Consider the following 24,605-nt stretch of genomic DNA (forward strand, 5'->3'; position numbering starts at 1 on the left):
GCAGCTTAAAGACCTTTTACCTCTATTAAAATCTAATTTGTACATTACCTTTTTTAACATAAAAGGTAGAAGTCTTTTTTAATATATTATGAAAAATCTATGTTCATACTCTTTCTTATATCTTTACCTGCTTTCTAAGGGTAAAAATCTATTACATTAATGCGAAATCAGAGTACTATGGTCTTTAGTCTTATTGGCTTATGTTTCTCATTTTTTCATCTATGTCCTCAACAACCATTACTTGAGTATTTACCGTGATGTACTAGGCACTTTGTTAGATTTTAGGATTAGAAGAGAAATGAAATGGATTTAGCGTCTGACTTCAAAGAGCTTGCAGTTTTAGAGGTGGGAAAGTGTGCAGTATGACAAATACTATGACAGGTGCTCTGGGAGTATAGAAAAGGTGTGTTTTGGGGTCCTTGTCTGCCCCAGTCCTCCCAGATTTCCTGCTAGGAGAGGCTCCCCCAGAATAGCTTCTGTGTTGATGAAGTATAAGGTGGATTAGGCAGGGTGGGGAGGGGAGATGAGAGAGGTGTTTCAGGGCAGAGAGGAGAATGCGCAGAAGCAGTCAGGTGAGAGGGAGAGTATAATGCCTTCTTGGAACCACAAATAACTCGTTTGGCTACAGCAAAGGTAGTTTGTCAGGGTGGGAAGGGTGGGAGATGCGGGCAGAGGGACTGGTAGGGTCCAGCTCGTGGAAGTCCTCGAAGGCTGCCTGAGCTACGAGAAGGAGGGGCAGATATTTAAGAAGTAGAATGGATAGGATTTGGTTTAACTAACGTTTCCAAACCAAGTGAGAAATGTAACCAAGTAGTGGTTTTGTTTTAATTCTATGTACGGTAATACTAACTTTATGTTGGCATTACATAGCATGGTCCCTAAGCTGACAGGTTATTTGGATCCAGTAATAATAACAAGTAATGTGGACACAACCAGAGAAAAGATTATGACTGGAATATCTAAATTTCAGATTTCATACTGTAACGCGTGTGTGGATCTGGTTTTGTTTGGAAAATGCATTTGATTTCAAATCGGGGTGTGACATTTTAGCTGACTTTTTTCCATAGTTAATTGTTTAAGTTCTTAGGCTCTCTCTTAGCAATCCAGATTAGTTTCATACTTTAAAAAATGCTTTTCTTTGGGGGAATTTTACTTTTTATATTTATTAGAGCTTCCATTTTTTACCTTCTTGAAATTGGAAAGTAAATCAACTTTAGTTATCTAACATGACTCTAGTACCTGTTCCTCCATGGTCTTAACTATGACGTTTGTGTTATGGATAGTTGGAAAGACCACATTTAATAAGCTTTTAAAGGAGGCACTATAAGACATCATCAATAAGAACTGAATAGGAGCCTGCTCCCTTTCCAGAGTTCCTACTTGAAACACTATTTGAAGAAAGTTATTTCCTGATGCTCATTTTGGGGATTAGTTATATGTCAGGCTTTGAGGTCATATGTACAATTCTGATTAAAGAAGATATTTAAATTTCTGCACATTGACAGAATACACACACACCGATATGAATAAAATATACTTTCCATTTCTTCCTATGGTAATCTTAGCGATTCTAATTCATAGGATGTCAGATATATTAGCATTTTTGTAATACACTATACATTTCTGTGATCATCTAGTATATACTGGATATACGCCTATGTGACTAAACATTTGGTTTATTGTACAGCAACTTTGAACATAAATATTCAAAAAAAAAGAGGGAACATCTTTAAAGAACATTTTCTATAATCCCCAAACCAATTAATAGTTTTAATTATAGCTAAATTAATCTTAGAATTTGTACAGAGAATTAACTCTAGTTATCTACAAATTATGTTTGGTTCAACTATGCCTTTTTTTGTTTGAAATAATATTTCTTAACTAAATTTTCCTTTCCCATCTGGAGTAAAAAGAATGCCAAAGCTCTTCTTTAGCACTTGAGGTTTGTTAAGGAAAACGGGTTGTAATCCCTGTTGGATAACAACAAACAAAATAAAATCTTGCTACTTTCTTTTTTCTTGGCAATTTAGTCCTTTATAAAGTGTTCAACCAAATAGCAGGATATACTATTTGTAAATTGTTTTATTTTTGTGTTTTGTTCTATTTTTGACAAATAATAAAGTAATATAATTGGCTAACATTTATAGCAATTATATTTTGGAAATTCGCTCTTTGGTTCCCTTCTTTTCCCGCTCGTCTATTGGAAAGGGTATAAAAAATATTTGACTTTTTGCAGCTTACATTTTGTGGATATGCGTTTAAAATGTTTCCAGATTTTCTGGTTTAAAATAGTTTGACAGAACTAAAAATTAATAATCAATTTCAGTGGTTAAGTTAGGCTGTTGTATAGAAGACCAAAACATGAAAATATGTAGATTAGAGAGATATTTCATGTCTTTAACTTCCGGTACTTTTCATTATTTCTCTTGTACTTCTGCTTAAGTTCTATAGGATCTTAAAGTCAAAAGTCAGGATTATCCTTAAAACACTATAAAGGTAGAATAAAAGTCTCTCTCCAGAAATGAAAACCAGTGAAATAATTTTTCAAGGCTTCCCAGCATTTCTTGTAAGCACAAGACTGGAGAGCTACCTAAGAATAGTGCATTTAGAAAGAATGTTTTTATTGTCTTTTCCTCCTCTGTAAGCCTTCTCCTACGTAGCATATTCTCACGCAGAATGTTCAGTTTGGGCACTCAACAGAGACAAATTGATTTGGTATATTGTTTTTTAGTTTTAACCACGTAACTAATTAGTCTTTTTAAAAATCAGTTATTTATATAGTTATTTTAAATCCTTGCAGATTGGTCTTTGGAAGTGGTATTATAAGTGTTGTGTTTTAAATTATCCAACATTTGAACTGTTGATATAACCATTAGATGTATTTTAATGAGGTTTGAGGCAACTGTATGAACAGACTTTTGCAAAAATTGTAAACAGTTCTTTTTCTGTATGTTGCTACTAGCCAAATGCGAAAGGAGCCAGTCAACACGAATGAACATTCTCTGGGTGAAATACTAAGAGGGTAAACCTTGTGAAGAATTTCGCGTAGTGTTTACTTCAGGTCGTGTCTGTCTATCCCTTTTCATACTCTGATTGTCTTCACAAAACAGGCTCAGCTCAGGGAGAGAGCAGAGATTTCCCATTGCTGTGGCACGTTTGTTAATTTAAGGAGGTGGGAGCTGGGTGAAAATTATGGGCAAGAACCATAAGAAAAGGCTCAACTAAGCATGTCCATATGTTAAAAACTCTCAGAACTGTTTTTATTACATGTGATGATTTGTTGTGGAGTAGGCAGTGGGATAGGTAAGATTTCCATGTGTGCCTTTCATCAGGGAAACTCATCAGGGAAAGGGAACTCAGAAGTACTTACATATGTACCTTCTCTTTAAAATGATGTGACTCTTTCTTCCTCCCATTCCTAAGGGAGGCTGAGACCCGAAGAGGGTTTGTGGCTGACCCAGTGAGTTAGCATGTCACTGGGGAGGTCATTTCATCAGTCAGATGTGGTATTGATCCTCTAAGGATAAGCAGCATTGCTTTGTACGTTTTAGGCAACTTCTCATATATTGGGGGGAATCAGTAGATACTCCCTAGTCTTTTAAGGGTTTAAGTTAGCACCTGCTGCTTTTGCCCTCATTGAAGGAGCCGTTTAGAGTGTCATCAAGAATTGTTGATTAAATAGTCACTGGTACTTTAAGTGGAAATTCAGTGCTTCCATGTCACCATGGCAAAATGAAGGAGGAGGTAGGAATTACCAGAGAATTCCAAATGCAGCCCTGTTCTTACTGTTGCTCAGATTGCAGTCCTGCCCTTGACCTTCCCTTGCTGGCCACTGCAGAGTGAAACCTTTATTCCTTTAGGGTCTGATTCAACTCTAGCCCTCAGACCATAATCAGAAGTTGGTTTTGTTTTTCACTTTTATACTTTCCTTTATCAGGGGGTTTCATGATTCTGATTTGTAAAACATCCTTGTTGTGGTTTGGCCACACAATAAATCTACCTTTGTTCTAAAATAATAGGTTACACTTATTGATTCACTGATGTAAAAACATGGTGAATCAAGTTTATTTTTTCCAAAATTTCTGAAAAAGGCATTTCTCTCCAGTCTAGAATTAGTAGATCCTTTCAAGAAGGAAATATCTATTGTCCTCTTCAGCAGTTAGGTCGGTGGCTACATGCATTCAGTATGCCAAGTTGTTTCCGAGTATTTTACTGGTACTGTATTTGTTTTCTCAAATTAAATTGAAAAACAAAAGCATCATGATCTTTTCTGATGGCCTTAGGCTGTTCATGTGACTGTGTTCTTAGTGTTTTATAATGTGAGTGTATTAACATTATCTATAGGAAATCATGCAGTAATTGGCTGTTCTGAGGTCAGGGGAGGGATCTCTTAACATGAATATTGGGAGTATCAGTCCACATACTATTAGACTTGCATGAGGCCGGGTAAGTGAAGGTATTTGCGTAGGGACCACAGGCAAATTTGGGGATTCTCCTAGCAAAAAGAGGAATTAAATGTTGGGACCAGTTAATACAGGATAGCAATCCCAACTCTGTATCTATTGGTTCAGATAATTAAATATGTTTGAGCGTCTACACACTTACTCGAAGTAGGCAGGTTCTCCAGCTGTGTCTGTCCCTCCGACTTCTCTTTATAAAGAAGGCCAGGCTGGGAGGAGTGAGCCCTCTTTTAATTAGGTAAGTTGTCAGTGACTAGAGCCTTCATTCTGTTTTCTAATCCAAATTAAATGATCTTTCTAAGAACCCAATGCATATGAAAATGGCTTTGGTCTTTTATCCTCTTGTGGAGAAGTTTGCTAAAGCCGCAAAACCAGGTCATTTCTATAAGGCTTTCTGATCTTGTATTTTCTGGTGCCAGTTTGCTCTTTGGAGAGCTTTCTTTCATTTCATACCACAATCCACAGCTTTCTGAGGCTTTGAGCATAATGGAGTTGTTCTCCCAACCTTCTCCTGTTGGCATGTCAGTCAGTGAGACCGCAGCAGGGAAATAGGTGCTCATTAATCAGAACGCTCAGCGCCGACAATGTCATGATTACGTTAACGGAATGTGACTGACGTTTTGTGAGTTTTCTGTCTTCATTAAACTTGTTCACCTTCTCTGAAACCCCTCATGCTGCACACTAGCACGGAGCAGCCGTATCCCTCGACCCAGCATGAGTCAGGGGTGCAGCCGCGATACCAGCCGTGAGAGCAGCCGAGATACAAGCCCTGCTCGGGGCTTCCCTCCGCTCGGTGAGTACACGTAGGCGCTGGCTCTCGGAGCAGAGTCCCTTCCCTGCTCCACTGCTTTCCCCAGACTGCTAGGTGGAATGACCTGCTTTCCCTCCTCTACTGTCCTGTGATCCTTTCTTCTCTCTTTCCTCTTCCTTAGTTGTCCTTTGTTGTCCCCCTCTGCATGCTTGAATTTTGGCCACTTCCGGTTTTTATATGTTAGAGGAAAAAAGCACCACTTCACTCCATGCTGTTGCTGCCAGGCCAGCCCATCTGTGGTCATTTCTAGCAGAAGGTGAAGCTCAACCACAGTTAATTGCTGCTTTAAAAGTAGAGTTAATGCAGAGTTTGTCCTTACTCGTTGGATGTCAACAATTTGTGTTTAATTTTACTAGTGATTAGGCCATACATGGTTCAATTCAAAGAAGGAAAAAAGTACAATCATGGTAATGTTTAGGACACTAAATGGGCTCAGTTTAGGGGTGACAACATTCATCTGAAAACCAGCACGAATGAAGGTGTTAGCCATGTTTTTGTTAAACAAGTCATTTCAAAACTTTCTTTAAAGCAATCTAAAAATAGCTTTTTGATAAATTGCTGAGGTGTCCAGCACATTGCAAAACTTCATGATGTTCATTGTTAATTAGGTATTTTCATTCTTCCTGGGCTCAATAAGCTATTTAATGTCTGTGAGCTGATGCCATCCCAGGACCAAGATTTCCAGTGTTTGGTTGCCACAGGTGGTGTAAGTACCGTACCTCAGATCACCAGCCGGGTGCCCGCTGGGGCTGCTGATTCCCCACCCGCCTCAGTTTGTCTTATATACAGAATTTGTATTTTAACAGTTTCTAGGATTCAGGAAAAACAAGACAAAAAGAGAAACATGTATCCTTTATAGAATATTTTATTTACCTTTTCTCTTTAGTGTTAATAGTTCTTCCTTTTTCTAAAATGGACATATAAATTGCTTTTTTACATAGTGCAAATTACTGATCCCCAGAGGTAATCTGTCAACAATACTTTCACTTAAAAGAAATAGTTTGTTTTCTTCAGTAATTGTGTCTTAGCTCTGTGGCATGTTAAGTGCTATATGCTTGTGTATTTTCCTCTTGATAAGCACAGGAGGTAGAAATCATTTTATAACGATTAGGCCTAAGGTTATTATATAGGACTGTGGACTGCAGCAGTCTGTTATTTTTACTCTAATTATGTAACTGGTCTTTCAAATATGAAAATGTCAGAAGCATAAGGTCTTAATATTTGTTTCTGTTGTCATACAATTCTTCGCAGTATCCTTTTCCCCACTCAGCATTAGTCAGCAGAATCTAGATACATTCATTCAGGACCCCTTGTCCCTTGTGAAGTTTTGAGGAGGAGCAGGCAGCAGGTGCAAAAATCCTGCTGGATGCAGCACGTGGCTTAGTGAGCAGACACCTGTGTGAGATGTGCTACCCAATGAGCATGCAAACCAGAGCGGGAAGTTTACCTGGTGCACAGCAGTTCTTCCGCAGCAATGTGGAGCATGAGGCCAGAGTTCCCAACAAAGCAATGGTGGCTGTGATTCCCCCCCTCCCGCCCCCCCAATTAACTGGTGATTTTTCCTTTTAAATTAAGGCTGTATGTCTGTGCATCCTACTCACTATCTGACCTTCCAGACAACCTGTTATATAAGTGAACAATCCATTTATTGGTCATTTTGTCTCTTAGAGGCAATTGAGTCTTTTTATGTCATACATGTACTGGTATTTTTGTCACTGTCTATGGAAGCAGCCTTTGTAATCCAGCGTGAGGTCTGTGGGCCCGGCAAGGAGTGCTACATTCTTGAGGTCCTGACTGAGTCCTGAGGAGTTCAGTGACCTGGTCTGTTTTTAAATTTCTGTGGTGAAATGGATCTTCTTTAAGTGTCTTGGTGACAACCCAGAATGCTGAAATGGATAATGCTTCTACCAAGGCAGAAGAGATGGATGCAGACATTTCCCCTTCCTAACAAACTAGCATCAGCACATGTCTTTTGTTGCAGTCAGGGCAATAGTAACTTCTTTTTAGCTGAATTTCTGTACTATGCCTTTGTTTCCCCTCCATGAGTTAAATCTCTTTATAAAGCTTTTGTTAAGCAAGAAGAACAGTGCTTTCCGGTACCTGGCACCATTCTGAGCAGCGTTGGGCGTAATCCCTTGTGGTCCCTCTGGGACAGGTATTATCATCTCTCTGTTACAGGTGACAAAACTGACTTAAGGAGAGTAAGCCACTTTCTCAAGGTCACACGGCTAAGCAGTGGAGCCAGGGTTTGAATCCAGGCCTGACTTCTAAGCTGCCTCATTGGAAAGCAGTTCTGATAATTTAGTACTTTTGTTTGTTCCTCTGAAATGTATTAAATGCTTTCTGGGAGGCCTCTCCAGGCCTAGGCACATAGAAAGTACTCAGCCATGTTTCTGAATCATGATTTCCAGGCTCGTGGTTAGGACCTGGGAATTCATACCTAAGTCCCAGTAGGCTGTTTCCCCAGGGGAACTTATTGTGCCCTTCAGAGAATGCGAACTTTTCTGCTTTTTCTCACTCACTTAAATGCTCATTTCCCAGCCCTTTTATAAATTAGTGAGAGTGTGTGTTAGTGCTCCTTTGAAGCAACTCATATGGCCAAGCTTTGCTTTAAAAAGGGGGTGGTGGTGGTTGGTGAATAATTACGTTTCAGGAAATATATATTGGTTTTAAGTTTGCATTTTTATTACAAGATTGTTTTGGACCATTTTAATGGTATGAATATTTACATGGTTACAGTGATGACTTTTAAGTGAAATTAAGGGCTGCAGGACTTACCGTAAGTCAGGCTTTGATGTAAGTGGATTCACCTTGGATTCTATTTTTGAGTGTTCACTGAGAAGGTGACAGAGGACTCATTACATGACAGATTTATTGTAGAATATTTTGTTGAAATAGAACCAAACGACAACTTTATAAGGAACCTTTAAATCAAGTGTTGCTTACAAACGATTTTTGGTTTAATCTGTTAATAATACTGATATGCTTGAATAATAAGTGAATATTTTGTTTCAGTCTTACAAAATATTTTGCCAACCTCCTTATTTGAGTAAAATGATTATTTTATATCTGTTGTGGAGATTGCTGATTTATTTTTGTGCTGCTTGAGAAATTAGGAATTTTCTCATTTTTTTTTCCTTTCGCAAGCTGGTAAAAGTTGGTCCTTATTGACCAGGAAGCCTTAGCTGTTTCATACCACAAATACGTGCATTTCATAAAGTGACATGAGCTTAAATAAATAAAGTTATATCGAAGAGTTTGAGGTTTTGATATTTTGTGCCTAACTGTAAAAGCGAATGTGTACAGGATACTGTGCTCTAGTAGTGTGTGTGAAAAGCAGCACTGCCTAGGATTCTTTTGTTAAACCTATGAGTCGTCTGTGGTACAGTCCTCATGTTCTCAGAGTAATGAAGAGAAGCATGCTATCTGTTGTTGTTGTTGTTTTCTGAGATAAAAACAGTATGTTACCTGGCACTCTGGTCAATAAATTCATGTTTTGAATCAAGTCTATAGGATATAATTGTTTCTCTATCCCCATGAGGATAGAGTTTAGCATCTATTTCCTCAGACTGAAGAATTAATATGCTTATTATGAATACTTGCTAATACAACCATGTAATGTCTCGATGTAAATGGGAGTTTACTCTTAACCATTACTGCCACCAACAGCAGCGCAACTACGGCCGTTACTACCCGTTTATTCTGTGCCTGGCATCGTGTCATGTGCTTCATGTGCTTTTTTATCTCTTTTAATTATCTGAACTCCCAAGAGGTAGGTACCATTATTAGCACCATTTTACAGATGAGGAGACTAGACAAAGAGGGGCTAAGTACTTTGCCTGAGGTCTTAAGCTTGCTGTGATCACAGCACATTTGCCCCCAGCTGTATTACAGAGTCAGTGCTCAGAACCGTAGCACTGCAAATGCCTCTCCAGGGAAAGCCATTCAACTTGCCACTAATTTTTCAACAGTTAAACACTAAGCTCATTAATTAGGATATTCAGGCAATAGAACAACAAAAATTTTGACTGGGGAAAATGGAATTCCAGTTGTTGAGTCCCCTTCGTGTGATTTCATTCTGTTTCTGTTCAAATAACATTATGAACTTCTCTGCTTTTGTTTTTGGTGCATGGTTGCATAAGCATCACATACTGGTGACACATCTTGTGAGCCAAGTTAATAATCCATCCTACTGCTGTTCTCTCTGAGATTTAGATGGTGCTCTGGGACTCCGGACGCTCTTCATGTTGCATATTTCCATAATGGCTGATAGAGGCTTCATGGCGCAATTCTCCACCCAGAGTCTGAGTTAGCTGGTGTGTAAGGAACACCTTACAGAGTAGGGTGCCTTCGTTGCACCTGTGTGTTTAACAGCTGTGTGAGAGCCAGCAGGCTGCTGGGAGTTTGGGGATTGGCGCTTGCTATCCACTCATATCCAGCACCATTTCTTTTCATGAGAAAACATGACCTGTTGGTAGCAGTCCCTGCATTTCCTTTGGACTGTGGCATTTCCTGTCGTGGGTACTTCTGTGTTAATCCTGTGGGTGTTGCCGTTCCTTTTACCTGCAGCCTCTCGACGTCATTCCAGGTCCACTAGTGCTCTCTCCACTGCTGAATCTGTTGGGCAGTCAGGTGAACAAGTGCTAACTGCATGACTTGGCTTCTTCATCTGTTCTAGTTTCACACTCATTTCAACATTTGTTTTCATCAGTGTCGGCTAGCACTTGGCATGTATGCACCTCATATTTTTTTTTCCCCAACATGCTTTTATTTTTTTAAGTTGTTGAATGTTTATGGTTCTGTTAATAGGCCGTACATAGAAGCCTTATAGCCTGTTTGATAACATCATTTCTCCAGTGTTCATATTTATGTTAAAACAAAACAAAGCAAAAAATAGGGACGCACGTCTCACCCTGTGTTCACTCCCTCCTTCAGGAAAATGACAACCCAAACTAGGTGTCCTGAAGGGTCCCCATGGGGAATAGAGTATGGATATCATCCAGTAGTGTCGTTCAGCTCCAAAGTCTTTGCTCCTAATAAAGTTTTGATTATTAATGTTAATTATTAATGTCAGGTTCTAATTATTTGGAGGTACTGTTTAGTTACCAACTTATACATAATTTCACATGTATAAAAATAAATGGATTGTCCTAAAATTTTTATGGAAAAACAAGATCATGATTCAGATAGTCATGTTGCTTTTGCAGCCTTTGGACCCTAAGCTTTCTGTCTCAGCCTCGTTTTAATACCAAAAATTCAGTGGTTAGCCATTGGGGCAAAAAGTAGGCATACAATAACGCATCAATTTGCCGGATTCAACTGGCATCATTTTGATATGCTAACAGTCCCTAATGCCTGCGCTTGTCTCAACTGAGTAAGGTACCACCTACCAAATCACAGGTGACAGCTGTGACCAATTCTCTGAGTAGCTATTTTCTCTGTTCTTCCTCTAAATGAAGTCAGGTATGCATTTTATTACGTACGTTTTGATTAGCGCATGCCCCTGAAGATTATGGGCCAGACTGAGGGCACAGTCCTATGTATGTATCCATCTCTTGGGAAATGGAGCTTCACAATAGTGTTAGAGCAGTGAGGACGTAGCACAGATTTGGGTCTGGTGAAAACAAAAGGCTGCTCATTTTGCTTGGATCCAGACAAACATTTCCCCTTAAGATTTGAAATTCAAATGACCTATCATACATATCAAATGATCTTCAGTTACTGTGTATGACAAAGCTGTATGCATCTGGGAAGCACAGAATAATTGCATTTTTCTTACAGTTTTAATTTTGTGTTTGAAAAATCAGTATTACCCCTGGAGCAAGAATTGCTGGCATGAGACTTTTTATTTTTTTTAATTTAAAAAATTTTTTTTAGATTCCGTTTTGTTTTAGTTTCTGCTGGGTAATTTTTATATGGCTTATAAATTGAATTCCTTTCATTCTGTTACCCATAAATCCCTTACTATCTACCCTTTTTTAATGGAAAGAAAGATGACAAAGATCATTTATAAAACTATGTGCGCAATAATTCTCAAATTTACACTTTTATATTTCAACTGATAATTTATATCTATATCGGTATATAGATATAATTGTTTTATGATCTCTTTTTAGTTTATATGGTGTATTAAATTGCCTTTTAAACATAATGGCCAAGATGACATTCATTATGATCAGCAAGTGCATTAAAAAAGGGGATAGTATAACATACAATTTTTGTTTCTTTAAAAAAATTCATGACTGTATAACTGTTGATTAGCAGTGTTTAAATTTTTTTCCCTTTCTGTGGTGATGGAAGATACAATGTTTTGAAACTGACATTTTAAAAAAAGCTAAGTAGCACTTCACTTTTAAAGTTCACCAGTTTAGTTGGTGATGGTTTTGATCCATATTTAAAATTTTACATACATCGTTTTATAGGAAAGATCAATTCATGTAAAACATATACTAGCGTTCCTTTTATTCTAAGTGCTTCATTACTAAAATGAAGCTAGTACAGAGATTTTCCTTGTTCAGTGTCTTATTTGTTAATAAAGAGCAGTTTTTTATCTTAACATTTTCTTCCAAAGGTTTTTCTTTAATACCTTAGCATTTTAAATAAGAGACTTTTACCAGAAGATAGTGCAATATACTTAAGTATAATTTAAACTGAGTTTCTCCTATTACAGTTTAAATCTCAGCACTTCTTAAGGAAGGCTGGTCAACTGGTCGGCTGACTTAAAGGGACTTTAGAAAGTTAGTTTTTATTGTCTATAATCATCAACAAGCTTAGAATAATTGTTTAAAATGCTAAAATTTGTTTTAAATTTTTGGAATTTCATATCTTTTGTCTACATGTATAATATAAAGACTATCATTTAATAATCCTTTGAGGGACTCAGGAAAAATGTATACAATATCATCTGAATTATTAATGTTCTGCAGTGAAGATGCTAGCTTTGTGGTGATTATTAAAGAATTTTAACAAATTGATTTTTAAATAACCTTTGGTGACAGGCATCATGATGAACAAGTAACTAAAATTAATTAAATTTAATCATAGTTAAACTGTAGTGACACTAGTGAAAATTTGCATAGGGTTCAATTTAGTACATTTGTTTCAAATTTTAACTTTATTGCACATTGCATTAGAACTAATTTGTGAAACCCTGAAGCTTTCTAATTAGTTTGACCAAACCTCAGGGACACTTGCCTGTAGAGGGAATGCTAAATAGATTAAAAGATAACTTGTAGCCCAGCTTCCTTCTATATAGTAAGTTCCCCTGTCCTGTGTCTCAATACTTTTTAAAAATAAAACATCATTAAAGAACCATTTTAATTGTCAGGATGCTTTGTGGCACAATAGTATTAAATGAACAACCTAACTTCTGCCACTGGTAAACTCAGATGAAGTGTAGTTAAAATTGGCGAGAGGTTTTTCAGTGCCTCTGTTCTGTAGGTGGGAAGAGGCAGGAGTCCTTGCAAAGAATTGAGAAAATGTGAATTCAAGTGACATACCTTTTTGCTTTTGTTTTTTTAAATAGACCGATTTGGCCTTGGCCAGGCAGGAAGAGTACCTGGTTCTGTGAGTGCCATGCGCGTTTTAAGCACGAGTACAGACCTTGAAGCTGCCGTTGCCGATGCTTTGGTAAGAGTCCTAGTGTGTGTAGAGTCTCTTTGAATTCTTCATCTGCGTTATTCTCTGTCTGAACAAAAAATTGCCTCCCAATCAGATTACTGAATTATCTTTGACATTCTTTAAAATTGTGCAGATATTGGGTAAATTTATATTATTGCTTTTTTTCTTGAACTTTTATTGTCTCTGTACATAAGTGAAAATTATCCCTCGTACAGAAACTATTAGCATCAAGTATTTCTTCTGTGCTCCTCAGTACCAAGGAAGTTTTGATGACATTGGGCTTCTCTGATGTCATTGGGTATCTTTTTTATCCCCCCCAGCATCTCCTTTTTTCCATTCTATTGCTTCTATTGCTTTACAAGCTTTGATGGCATAACCTAAACATATCATTATAATAGTAGGTAATAGAGTTTGTGGTTTGAAAATCTTGCGTTTATTATACTACTTCACTAGTTTTTCTATATGATTTTTTAAAAATGAGTCCTTAAATCATTATGTAAGGAAACTTCCCCAATTTTGACATTGACTCTGAGAACATGAAGCACGGGTAGCGTATGTTTTTATGTCATTATAATGTAATATCTTTTTTTAAAAAAAAATGAAGTGATAAGACATCCTTAAATTTATGGTTATAGCAAAAAGTTCCTTAGTAGAATCCGTTCATGGTCTGATTGCTTTTTAAAGATACATTTCAGCTGGTAGTAACACAGCCTCTTGCATATTCTGGTTTGTGTGCTCAGCATTTAAAATAGGTATTCTTTAGAACTGTCTGATCTCTTGTCTTGCTTGCGCTGTTTGAAGATTTATTCTCTTCCAAGGAAAAAAGTATTATAACATTCTGCTTACAGATCCTGAAGTTTTAAATTCAGCCCTGTTTTGTCTGTTCAGAATTTTATATTCTAGGGCTGTAAGTGAGTCTGACTTCAACCTCTTCCTGTCTCCCTCATTTATTCTCGCTCAGTCAGATTTCTTTCACAAAGTGGCTGTGTAAGCAAGGACTGCCTGGCCAGCTCTTTTTATCAACCTTATATGTAGGAGGGCCTTTCATCTGCCAGATAGTGGAGTTGAGGATAATTACCCTAACCATGACTTTAACTTAAGAGTCACGAGCTGGAACAGAATTCTGTGAAACTGTTTCTCCTTCCAAGTTGCGGCATTCAGAATCTGTCTCTTATTTGTTCAGAGACCCTAGAAAGTGGAGGTTAGAGGGGTGGGAAATGATGGATGCGCAAAATCCTTAGTTAAATGGGACTTCCAATTAAGGAGGAGGCGGGACATTCTTTAGTTCTTTAAAGAACTGCAGGAGGGATTGTGTACAAAGTTCTAGGAGGCAGAATAGGACTTGAGAATTCGTGCTTTGTCTTTAGGTGACGTGGGCTTTTCTCTGAGCTCTAGCTCCTGTTACATTCATGCTGCCCTTACTGCTTGTTGTCCAAACTGCTTGGTTTCTCTGACTGAACTGCTTCAGAAGAGAAAGCACAGGAATGGTACATATCCTTGCCTCACAGAATAGAAGCCCCAGGGGATGACAGAATGTATCCTAGCGATAGAATGGATGGTGACTTTTGAGATGCCCCTCAGTGGGATGGGGAGAGTTTTAGCAAAGTATTGTCTCCAGTACAGGAAGGTTTTATAAGAGGTATAGGAGGGTTAGGAAATGCCATTTTGAAAGCATTCTTTATTATAATTCGCTTGATATGAATCGCTTGCTAACCTGTGTTTTTGATTTGCTAAGGTATGTTTTGCTGTACACTTTTGTTGCAAGAACAATCCCCACATATGCTTCTGACATAATTCTCTATGCTTTTTCCCGATCCTTCAATATTTTCCTGCCTACAGCTGTTAGGAGACTCCAGGAGCAAGGTACTAGTGCTTTAACTTTTGTTTTACAACTTTATTTTTTCTGTTGGGAGTATATCTCCTTTAGGAGCTAGTGAAAGCAACAAAAAATGTAGTATAGAAATTCTAATCTGAATTATGATTTTGTTGAACCTAGTGAAACTTTTATTAATGATGGAATCAGTCACCTCTCACATTTGTTATAGTATTTATTTTGGACGTCAAGCTCTGTGCCTTCTCCTAATAGTATTTCATTTTATTTATTAATCCAGTTTGTATCAACTCTTATGTCGGTATTATTTCATGAATGGATATGTTCGACATTTTTCTTATTTTAGAAATCGAGTTTATATATAAGTCAGGCGATCATATAATTTATCATCCTAAGAAAGATACCTTTGAGAGTGAAAATGGGTGCTATTCATAATTATGCTGGGACAATAGTCAGAAGACAACTGTCCTGAGCAAGTTGGGATGTATGTACAAACCATATTATTAGAGAATTTCATTTACACAGTTTAAGCCAATAACTATTTGTTTTTCTCGCAAAGAAATTATATTTTATACATTTTATCAATTTTATATAGCTGTTGCTGTATTATTTATGGCTTTAACTTACAGTTTTATATTCAGGGTAAGAAATGAATGAAGCAGATATAGTCTACGGGAAGGCGATTTGTGTTGTAAAACTTTAAGTCCTTAATAAAAGTGCCTCAGATAATTGAAGAATCCTTTTACATAGGATGCTCTGCCACTGACGTTTCAGTTTCGGACTTTCTTAATGTATCATGAATATTCAAACAAATTTTCCTGTAGGCTGTGCTCAAGTGACATTGCTTTTGATGGGGAGGGGCCGTGGGTGCACATACGTGCGCTGTGTCAGGTGCTGAGCCAGGTACTGAACACAGAATGCCACCGAATCCTCCCCACAAGCCTGTGCGAGGAATCCTCAGCATCATTTCAGAGACAGGGAAACGGAAGCAGAAAGATCAGGAGGCTTCCTGAGGTCACAGCCCGTCAGTGGCGGCCCGGGGATCACACCCCAAGTCTGTCTTACTGAGAAGTCCGCTCGCTGTTCTAGAGACCATACTCTTCTCTCTGCCACAGGTTGCTCTGCTTATGACTTGTATCTCCCGGAAGTCTGCTTTTCTGTTTATTCCCTAACCTGCAAGCACAGGGCAAGTGTGGAGTGTCCGCATATGTGTGTGTATGTTTTTACATTGAACTCTTCGTTGTTGTTCATTTTGTTTGGTATGACTCATGGTCATCTCATCTTTCCGTTTCTTCCTTAATCACCCCTACCCCCCATTGGATCTGGTAGAAGAAGCCTGTGAGGCGGAGATACGAGCCGTATGGGATGTATTCCGACGACGATGCCAACAGTGATGCCTCGAGTGTTTGCTCGGAGCGCTCCTACGGTTCCAGGAATGGTGGCATTCCCCACTATCTGCGGCAGACCGAGGATGTCGCGGAAGTTCTCAACCACTGTGCCAGTTCAAACTGGTCAGAAAGGAAAGAGGGGCTTCTCGGGCTGCAGAACTTGCTGAAGAGCCAAAGAACACTGAGGTGAGGACAGGAGGCCACGCTGTGAGCTAAGCTGGCGCCCCTGTTACACTCAGCAGGGGCTTACGTGGATTACTTGCCATGTATGGAGTCCTTACAAAGTTCCAGCAGTAACGGTGGTCAGAGGGCTAAGACCTAGTCTGTGCCTCCCAGAGACTTTGAAATTTCTGGCAAATACTCTATCATTTATTAGATTTATAAAAACATTTGGTTGTGGATAAGATGATAGCAGTCTCAGTCTAAAATTTTTTAAATGTATATATGCATATGCATAGCTTATAAATATGCATACTATGCATAGTAAAGTGATACTAAAATGTAGTACTCCAAAATAGTAACAGTATTGGCTCTAGAATTATTTTTGCTTTTTTTCTGTGTTTCTGTATTTCATAAATACTCTAAAATGAGCATGTATTACACATACCAAAAAAATGTGTGTTTGTACCATATTTCAACTATAAGGCACCATTCACACAGCGTTATTTAATATCCCTCTAAGAAGAAATGCTGCTTATTAAATCTGACATTGCTAATATATCCTTGATTATAAGGTGAATCTCACAATTACAGAGATGTTAAAATGTGAAAAGATGGGCAACTTAGAATCCACAAAATACAGTGTATTATATTCTTTAGATAATTTTTAAAAGATAAATTATGACAGCGGATAAGTTTATGGTCCTCGGTGGGTTCTGCTGAAGCTCGGTGAGTATTGACAGGGAATCACCACACCACAAGTGTGGTGTCAAGTCAGCCTGACTCACCCTCCTATATTCCTGCTGACCACCATCCCTGCTTTACGCCATTCTGCTCAGGAAGATATCATGAGAAGTTTTGCCTTCTGAAATGCAGGTAGCCTGACCTCTAGGAATCTGTCAAAAAACAGAATGAGGATGACTTGTTGTGATAGTTGCTTCAAGGATCTGTATAATTCTGGTGGTCACAGGTTCATGATTCTTAGTGTTCAAGTATCCATCCAATCTCTAGAAATCTCTTGATTAGCATTGGTCTAATCTAATGACATTGTTAATAATGTTAAAGAATCATTGAACCATCTAGCACATGTGTATGAGGGTAGATCACTCAGGCATGATTTGGGGAAGAGATAACACTTGGAATCAGCCTTGAAGTAAAAATGGGAGTTAAGAATAAGAAAAGGCAAAGAGGGTCTCTAAAATGAAATTAGTGTTTGTTTTGTCTTAGGCACAGTTGTAGGTAGGACGGGTTATCTGCTTTAATCCTTCCAGCCGCTAGGGAGCGCTTGTCCTGTGTGACTGATGGGGCTATAAAGATAATCAGAGTACTTCGTCTATAGCAGAGCTGAGATTAAAATTCAGGTCTGTCTGACCCCCTCCTTTATCCCATTGCTTTTCATCTGTGGCAGGTGGAAAACAACAGACCTGGAATGAAATGAACAGAATTTAGCTCCTGGCCTCGCCACTTCCATACATGTGAATTTAGGCAACCACTCTCTGAGATTGTTTCCTCATTTTTAAAATGAGAACAAAACTATGATGGTTTTATATTCCTGCTTAATTTCATCATGAGTTAAATAATATAATTCACTGTGAAAAAAACTTTTCTATAACAATTATATAAAGCTTATGACAGAAATAAACAGATTTTTAAAAGCAAAGCTGTAATTAATTTCAGTGTTGACTTCTAAATTTTAAGTGCATTTTTTCCATTTTATTTCCTTTAGTCGAGTAGAATTGAAAAGATTGTGTGAGATCTTCACACGAATGTTTGCTGATCCTCACAGCAAAGTAAGTGGGAGTCATACCGTATTTGCTTCCATACTCGCTGCATGTCTGTGTGAGCTGTGTAATATACTACTGAAGAGTGAGGGAGAATTCCCTAGAGTGCGGTTTACACCTTATAGATTTAACACTAATTTCAGCAAAGGTTTGTCACATCTTTTAAAATCAAAATTCTTGGAAACTTCAAATGTCCATGAAACTTCAAGTTATAAATAAAGTGCATTTCAAGTAAGAGTTATCATGGAGAGAATCAGATGTAGTCTTTCACTCAGCAAATATTTTTGGGTGGCTCCTTAATATTAGCTAAATAGTGGGCTAGGTGCTAGAATGTAACATTGTATTATAATATAGGGCCTTTTTTAAAAAAAAGTTACAGTAGTAAAGAAAATAATCAAGTGTATAGTAATTTTTTGGCATCCCATGTAGAATTTTTCTAATATCGGACAAGATGAAAAAATGGAAGCATTTATGTAATAGATTTATTGGATAACCAGGTTGTTTTCTTCAAATGGAATTTTCTTGTCCCCAAGAACTTGCTGAATGGTGGCCCCTGAGTTGGCACCTATGCTCCTGGGGGACTAGGGAAGCATTAAGCCTGAGGACTGCCTTTGTGATGGGGCATCTCGCTGAAGGAAAACACCTGTCAGTGAGCGAGGGCCTCTCCAGGAGCAGTGCTGAGAAGGGCCCTTTATCAAAGTTCACTTGGAGTCTAGATTTTAAATAAATACCATCGTTTGGGAGGAAGCCTTTAGAGCAGGGGTGTCCAAACTGCGGCCCGCGGGCCAACTGTGGCCTGCAATCCATTTTTTATTGGCCCACAGCAAATTCCAAAAATATATTTAGTTTACTTAAATAAACCAGGTGAGGCAATATGTACTTAACCTTGAGTGAGTGACCCGGTTGTTTGTGTATTTTACCGCATATTGTCCTTGGTGAAAAATGTTGAAAAAAGTTTGGACACCCCTGCTTTAGAGGCTAATAGGTGCTTTTAGAGAAAGAAAACAGGGATAATGAAATTGGGAAAGTTAAAAGGTGAATAAAAGACAGAAACTAAAGTGTAGAAATTGATAAAATGTCAGTCACCATAAGCAAATCTTAAATGCTTGACATACAGGATTTAACTATTTTCTACTGCAATTTTTCTAGTAAAAGTAATCTGTTCTAAATTTTGCTGGAAGAATGAAACCTGTGATGGCCAGAAAGTCCAGCCCGTTTTTGTGATGTCCCTTCTTTTCCTAGCCTTTCTCCTTCATAGGAATTGTCCTTGAAGGGTCAAAACATCCATCTGTCTATTCATTCAGTGTTTACTGAGTAACTGCTCGGCTAGAGATGCAGAAAGCAGCACGTGACTCCTGCCATTGAGCGGAGAATAAATGCAGGCAGGGGTTCTCCCCCTTTTTTGGCAGCACTTCTCAGTAATTCGTCTCAAAGCATGTCTTAAAATTCCTATTATGACCCTCACAGCTAGGTTAACATTAACAGTATCAATAAGATCCAAGAAAAGTGGATGCTACCTTTTTTTTCTTTTAGAATTTATTAAGTACCTATTGTGTCAGGTGTTGGACTAAATGCTGGTGACACATGTTGGTGAGGAACGCAGAAACAGCCCGAGTACTTCCAGTCTCGGGGGAGCTGAACCTTAACCAGTGGTCACACACATCACAGACTGGATTGAGTTTTTTCAGTGGAGTAGCCAGAGGTTTCCCCAAGAAAGTGACATATACATTAAAATCTGAAAGATTAGCAGTTAACTACTAGGTGAAAGCCTTTCAGGTAAGGGAACCACACAGATAACCAGAGATACAATTATCAAGATTTTCCTCTAAGACAGTGTTAAACACAGTAAGATTTAAAGCATAACCAAAGGTATAATTATCAAGATTATTCTCTAAGATAGTGTTAAAATCAGTAAGATTTAAGGATAAACATAAGATTCATAGGATTCATAGCGTAAAGAATATTAGTTTTTGGACATTGATGAAATTTTTGTTACCTGTCACCTCTAGATTGCTGATTCAGAACCAGAATGTGAGGATAAAGAAGGAAATTTGTTTCCCACAGAAGGCTCTTGTACAGTGAGTTTGGAAGTCTCAGTTTAGTTATTATTTACTAGCTGCCTTGGAGCTGAGCTAGGAATCCCACAGCTGGGGCTCATTGACTTTCTTCTGAGCTAGCTCACAGGAGACCCCTGGTGGTTGATAATTACTGCGCTCTAATGGTATATGATGGCTGGCTGGTCCCAGTAGAGCACGACTCATTCACCAAGGTGGGGACACAGTGCCACTTACCTCCCTGAATTCAGTTCAGGGATATTCCTGCGATTCTTTCTCATCTTAGCAGTAATGAGTAGACAGCAGAATGACAATTATGTGAGCTGTCAATGCCTTTTATTCTAAGCCATAATCTTTTATAAAGATTTTCATGGCTTTTATAATATCTTTTTATAAAGATATTAGTTTACACTATCTGAATGGGCATACTTTAAAATAGATGACTAAAATGAAATATATACACAGGTTTTTTTCACCTCATTCTATAATAGTATTTTTGTGTGTGTGTAGGTATCACGTTGTAATCTTTAGTCATTAAAAGTAATTTTTTTTCATTTACACTCGACATACAGCATATTAGTTTCAGGTGTACAACATAGTGATTAGACATTTATGTAACTTAGAAAGTGATCACCCCAGTAAGTCTAGTGCTCACCTGATACCATACACAGTTACTAATATTATTGCTGTGTTCCCTGCGCTGTACTTTATATCCCTGTGACTGTTTTTATAACTGGCAATTTGTAAATCTTAACCCCTTCCCCTTTTTCACCCCTTCCCACGCCTCCCATCTGGCAACCATCAGTTTGTTCTCTGTATCTCTGGGTTTGTTTCTGTTTCGTTTATTTATTTTATTTTTTAGATTCCACATATAAGCAGAATCATGGTATTTGTCTTTCTCTGTCTGACATATTTCACTTAGCATAATTCCTTCTGGATCCAACCAGTTTGTCGCAAATGGCAAGATTTTATTCTTTTTTATGGCTGAGTAATATTCCATTGTGTGTGTGTGTGTGTGTGTGTGTGTGTGTGTGTGTGTGTGTGTATACCACATCTTTTTTATCCATTCGTCTATTGATGGATACTTAGGTTGTTTCCATATTTTGGCTATTGTAAATAATGCTGCAATGAAAATAGGGATGTATGTATCTTTTCAAATTAGTGTTTTGGATTTCTTCAGATAAATACCCAGGAGTGGAATTGCTGGGCCATACGGTAGTTCTATTTTTAATTTTTTGAGGAACCTTCAAACTGTTTTGCATAGTGGCTGCACCAATTTGCAATCCCATCAACAATGCATAAGGGTTCCCTTTTCCTCATATCCTCAACAACACTTGTTTGTTGATTTATTAATTATAACCATTCTGACGGGTGTGAGGCGATATCTCATTGTGGTTTTCATTTGCATTTCCCTGATAATTAGTGAAGTTGAGCATCTTTTCATCTATTGACCATCTGTATGTCATCTTCTGGAGAAATGTCTATCCAGATCCTCTACCAATTTTTTATTTGGACTGTTTAATTTTTTGGTGTTAAGTTGTATGAGTTCCTTACATATTTTGCATATTAACCCCTTATCAGAGGTATATGGTGAACATCTTCTCCTGTTCAGTAGTTTGTCTTTTCATTTTATTGATGGTTTACTTTGCAGCGCAAAACCTTTTTAGTTTAATGTAGTCCCATTTGCTTATTTTTCTTTTGTTTCCCTTGCCTGAGGAGATACATCAGAAAAAATACTACTAAAAACAATGTCAGAGAGCTTACTGCCTATGTTTTCTTCTAAGAGTTTTATGGTTTGGGGTCTTACATTTAAGTCTTAAATCCAGTTTGAGTTTATTCTTTTATATGATCTAAGAAGTTGGTCTAGTGTCTTTTTTTTTTTTATGTATCTGCCCAGTTTTCCCAGCACCATTTATTGAATAGACTGTCTTTATCCCATTGTATAGTCTTGCCTCCTTTTTCATAGATTAATTGACCATACAGGCATGAATTTATTTCTTGGCTCTTTAGTCTGTTCCATTGAGATTGTTTTCTTAATTTCTCTGATAGTTCGTTATTAGTGTATAAAAATGCAGCTGATTTCTGAATATTAATTTTGTATCCTGCTGCTTGACTAAATTCATTTATCAGTTTAAATAGTTCTTTTTGGTGGGATCTTTAGGCTATTCTCTATATAGTATCATCTCACCTGCATATAAAGACAGTTTTCTTTTTTTTCCAATTTGGATGCCTTTTATTTCTTATCCGATTGCTGTAGCTGGGACTTCGAATACTATGTTGAGTAAAAGTGGTGAAAGTGGGCATCCTTGTCTTGCTCCTGATCTTAAAGAAAAAGCTTTCAGCTTTTCACTGTTGAGTATGATGTTAGCTGTGGGTTTGTCATGTATGGCCTTTATTATATTGAGAGTTGTTCACTCTATCCCCACCTTGCTGAGAGTTTTTATCGTAAATGGATGCTGGGTTTTATCAAATACTTTTTCTGCATCTATTGATAGGATAATATGATTTTTATCCTTTTGTTTATGTGATGTATCACGTTAATTTGCGGATATTGAACCAACCTTGCATCTCAGGAATAAATCCCACTTGATCATGGTGTATGATCTTTTAATGTGTTACTTAATTTGGTTTGCTAATATTTTATTGAGGGGTTTATGCATTTATGCTCATCAGGGATATTAGCTTATTATATTTCTTTTTGTAAGGTCTTTGTCTGGTTTTGGTATCAGGGTTATTCTGGCCTCGTAATGTGAGCTTGGCCTCTTTAATTTTTTTGAATAGTTTGAGGACAATAGATATTATTTCTTCTTTGAATGTTTGGTAAAATTCACCTTTGAAGCCATCTGGTCCATTTGTAGGTTGGGGGTTTTTGATTAGTGATTCAACTTTGTTAGTAGTTAGTAGTTTGTTCAGATTTTCTGTTTCTTCTTGATTCACTCTCAGAAAACTGCATGTTTCTAGGAATTTAGTCATTTGTTTTCCGTAATTGTTCATAGTATTTTCTTATAATCCTTTGTATTTTCCAGTGTCAGTTGTCTCTAGTTTCTAGTGTCAGTCTATTGTCTCTCTCATTTCTGATTTTATTTGGACCCTCTCTTTTTTTTTTCTTGTTGAGTCTGGTTCTCTTCAGAGAACCATCTTTGGTTTCATTGATCTTCTGTCCTTTTTTTGACTCTTTTCTTTCATTTCCATTCTGATCTTTATTATTTCCTTCCTTCCACTCATTCTGGGCTTAGATTGTTAATAGATTATTACAGGCAAGCCTGTAGTGCCATGAATTTCCCTCTTAGAACTGCTTTGGTTGTGTCCCATAGATTTTGGATCATTTGTGTCAAGGTGTCTTTTTATTTGTTCCTTGATCTCATTGTTCACCAATTTATTGTATAGTAGCATGTTATTTAGCTTCCATGTATTTGTGTTTTTCAGTTTTCTTGTAACTGATTTCTAGTTTCATACCATTATGATTAGAGAAGATGCTTGATATGATTTCAAACTTCTTAAATTTATTGAGACTTGTTTCATGGCCCAACATGTGACCTATGGTGGAAGAAATGGTCTGTGAGCACTTGAAACAAATGTATATTATGCTGCTTTGGGGATAAATGTCCTAAATATTTAAATTAAGTCCATCTGGTTGAAGTGTCATTTATGGCCACTGTTTAGTTATTTACTTTCCTTCTGAGTGATCTATCCATTGATGTCAATGGGGTGTTAAAGTTTTCTGTGACTATATTACTGCTGATCTCTCCCTTTATGTCCGTCAATACTTTATATATTTAGGTGATCCTATGTTGGGTGTGTAAGTTTTCACAAGAGTTATATCCTCTTGTTGGACACATCCCTTTATCATTATAAAATGTTGTTCTTTGCCTCCTGTTACAGCCTTTCTTTTAAAGTCTATTTTTGAAATAACTTTTTCCATCCCTTCACTTTCAGTCTATGTGTGTGTTTGGATCTGAAGTGGGTCTTTCGTAGGCAGCATATGAATGGGTCTTGTTTTCTTACCCATTCAGCCACCCTACGTCTTGATTGGAGCATTTAGTCCTTTACATTTAAAATAATTATTGGTAGGTATATAGTTACTGCCATGTTATTAATTTGTTTTCTGATTGTTTTTGTTTGTTTGTTTCTGTTTTATTCTCGTACTATCTTCTCTTGTATGTTGATGACTTTCTATAGTGTTGTGTTTGGATTCTTTTCTTTTTATTTCTTGTACATCTTTTGTAGATGTTTTTGCTTTATTGTTAACATGAGCTTCATATGTACCAAGCTATGTTTATACCAGTCTTTTTTAAGTTGATGGTTGCTTAAGCTTAAAAACGTTCTAAAAGCTCTACCATTTTTACTCGCCCACTCCACATTCATGTTTGTGTCATTATTTTTTCTTTCTTGTGTGTGTATTTCTTAATTTACTGTTGTAATTACACGTAGTCTTCCTACTTTTGCTTTTAAGCTTTGTACTAATTTTATAGTTGGCTGATCCACTGCTTTTATTATTTGT

General features: G+C 37.4%; 1 protein-coding gene across 32 annotated transcripts in view; it reads left to right on the forward strand.

Moving 5' to 3' along the window:
* The window catches only part of CLASP1 (cytoplasmic linker associated protein 1), a 247,672-nt gene that overhangs the window by 162,243 nt on the left and 60,824 nt on the right, over nucleotides 1–24,605 (forward strand). For 10 of the 32 annotated variants that reach the window (XM_074334995.1, XM_074335073.1, XM_074335018.1 and 7 more), the window contains 6 exons: nucleotides 5,146–5,253; nucleotides 9,841–9,903; nucleotides 12,797–12,900; nucleotides 14,731–14,754; nucleotides 16,052–16,296; nucleotides 17,996–18,059. In XM_074334995.1, coding sequence (XP_074191096.1) covers nucleotides 5,146–5,253; nucleotides 9,841–9,903; nucleotides 12,797–12,900; nucleotides 14,731–14,754; nucleotides 16,052–16,296; nucleotides 17,996–18,059 — 608 coding nt within the window. The remainder of the gene's footprint in view (nucleotides 1–5,145; nucleotides 5,254–9,840; nucleotides 9,904–12,796; nucleotides 12,901–14,730; nucleotides 14,755–16,051; nucleotides 16,297–17,995; nucleotides 18,060–24,605) is intronic. The other 22 variants (XM_074335090.1, XM_074335101.1, XM_074335128.1 and 19 more) reach the window with 5 other exon arrangements.

This window comes from Rhinolophus sinicus, linkage group LG01 (assembly GCF_036562045.2).
Source record: "Rhinolophus sinicus isolate RSC01 linkage group LG01, ASM3656204v1, whole genome shotgun sequence".
Taxonomy (NCBI): Eukaryota; Metazoa; Chordata; class Mammalia; order Chiroptera; family Rhinolophidae; genus Rhinolophus; species Rhinolophus sinicus.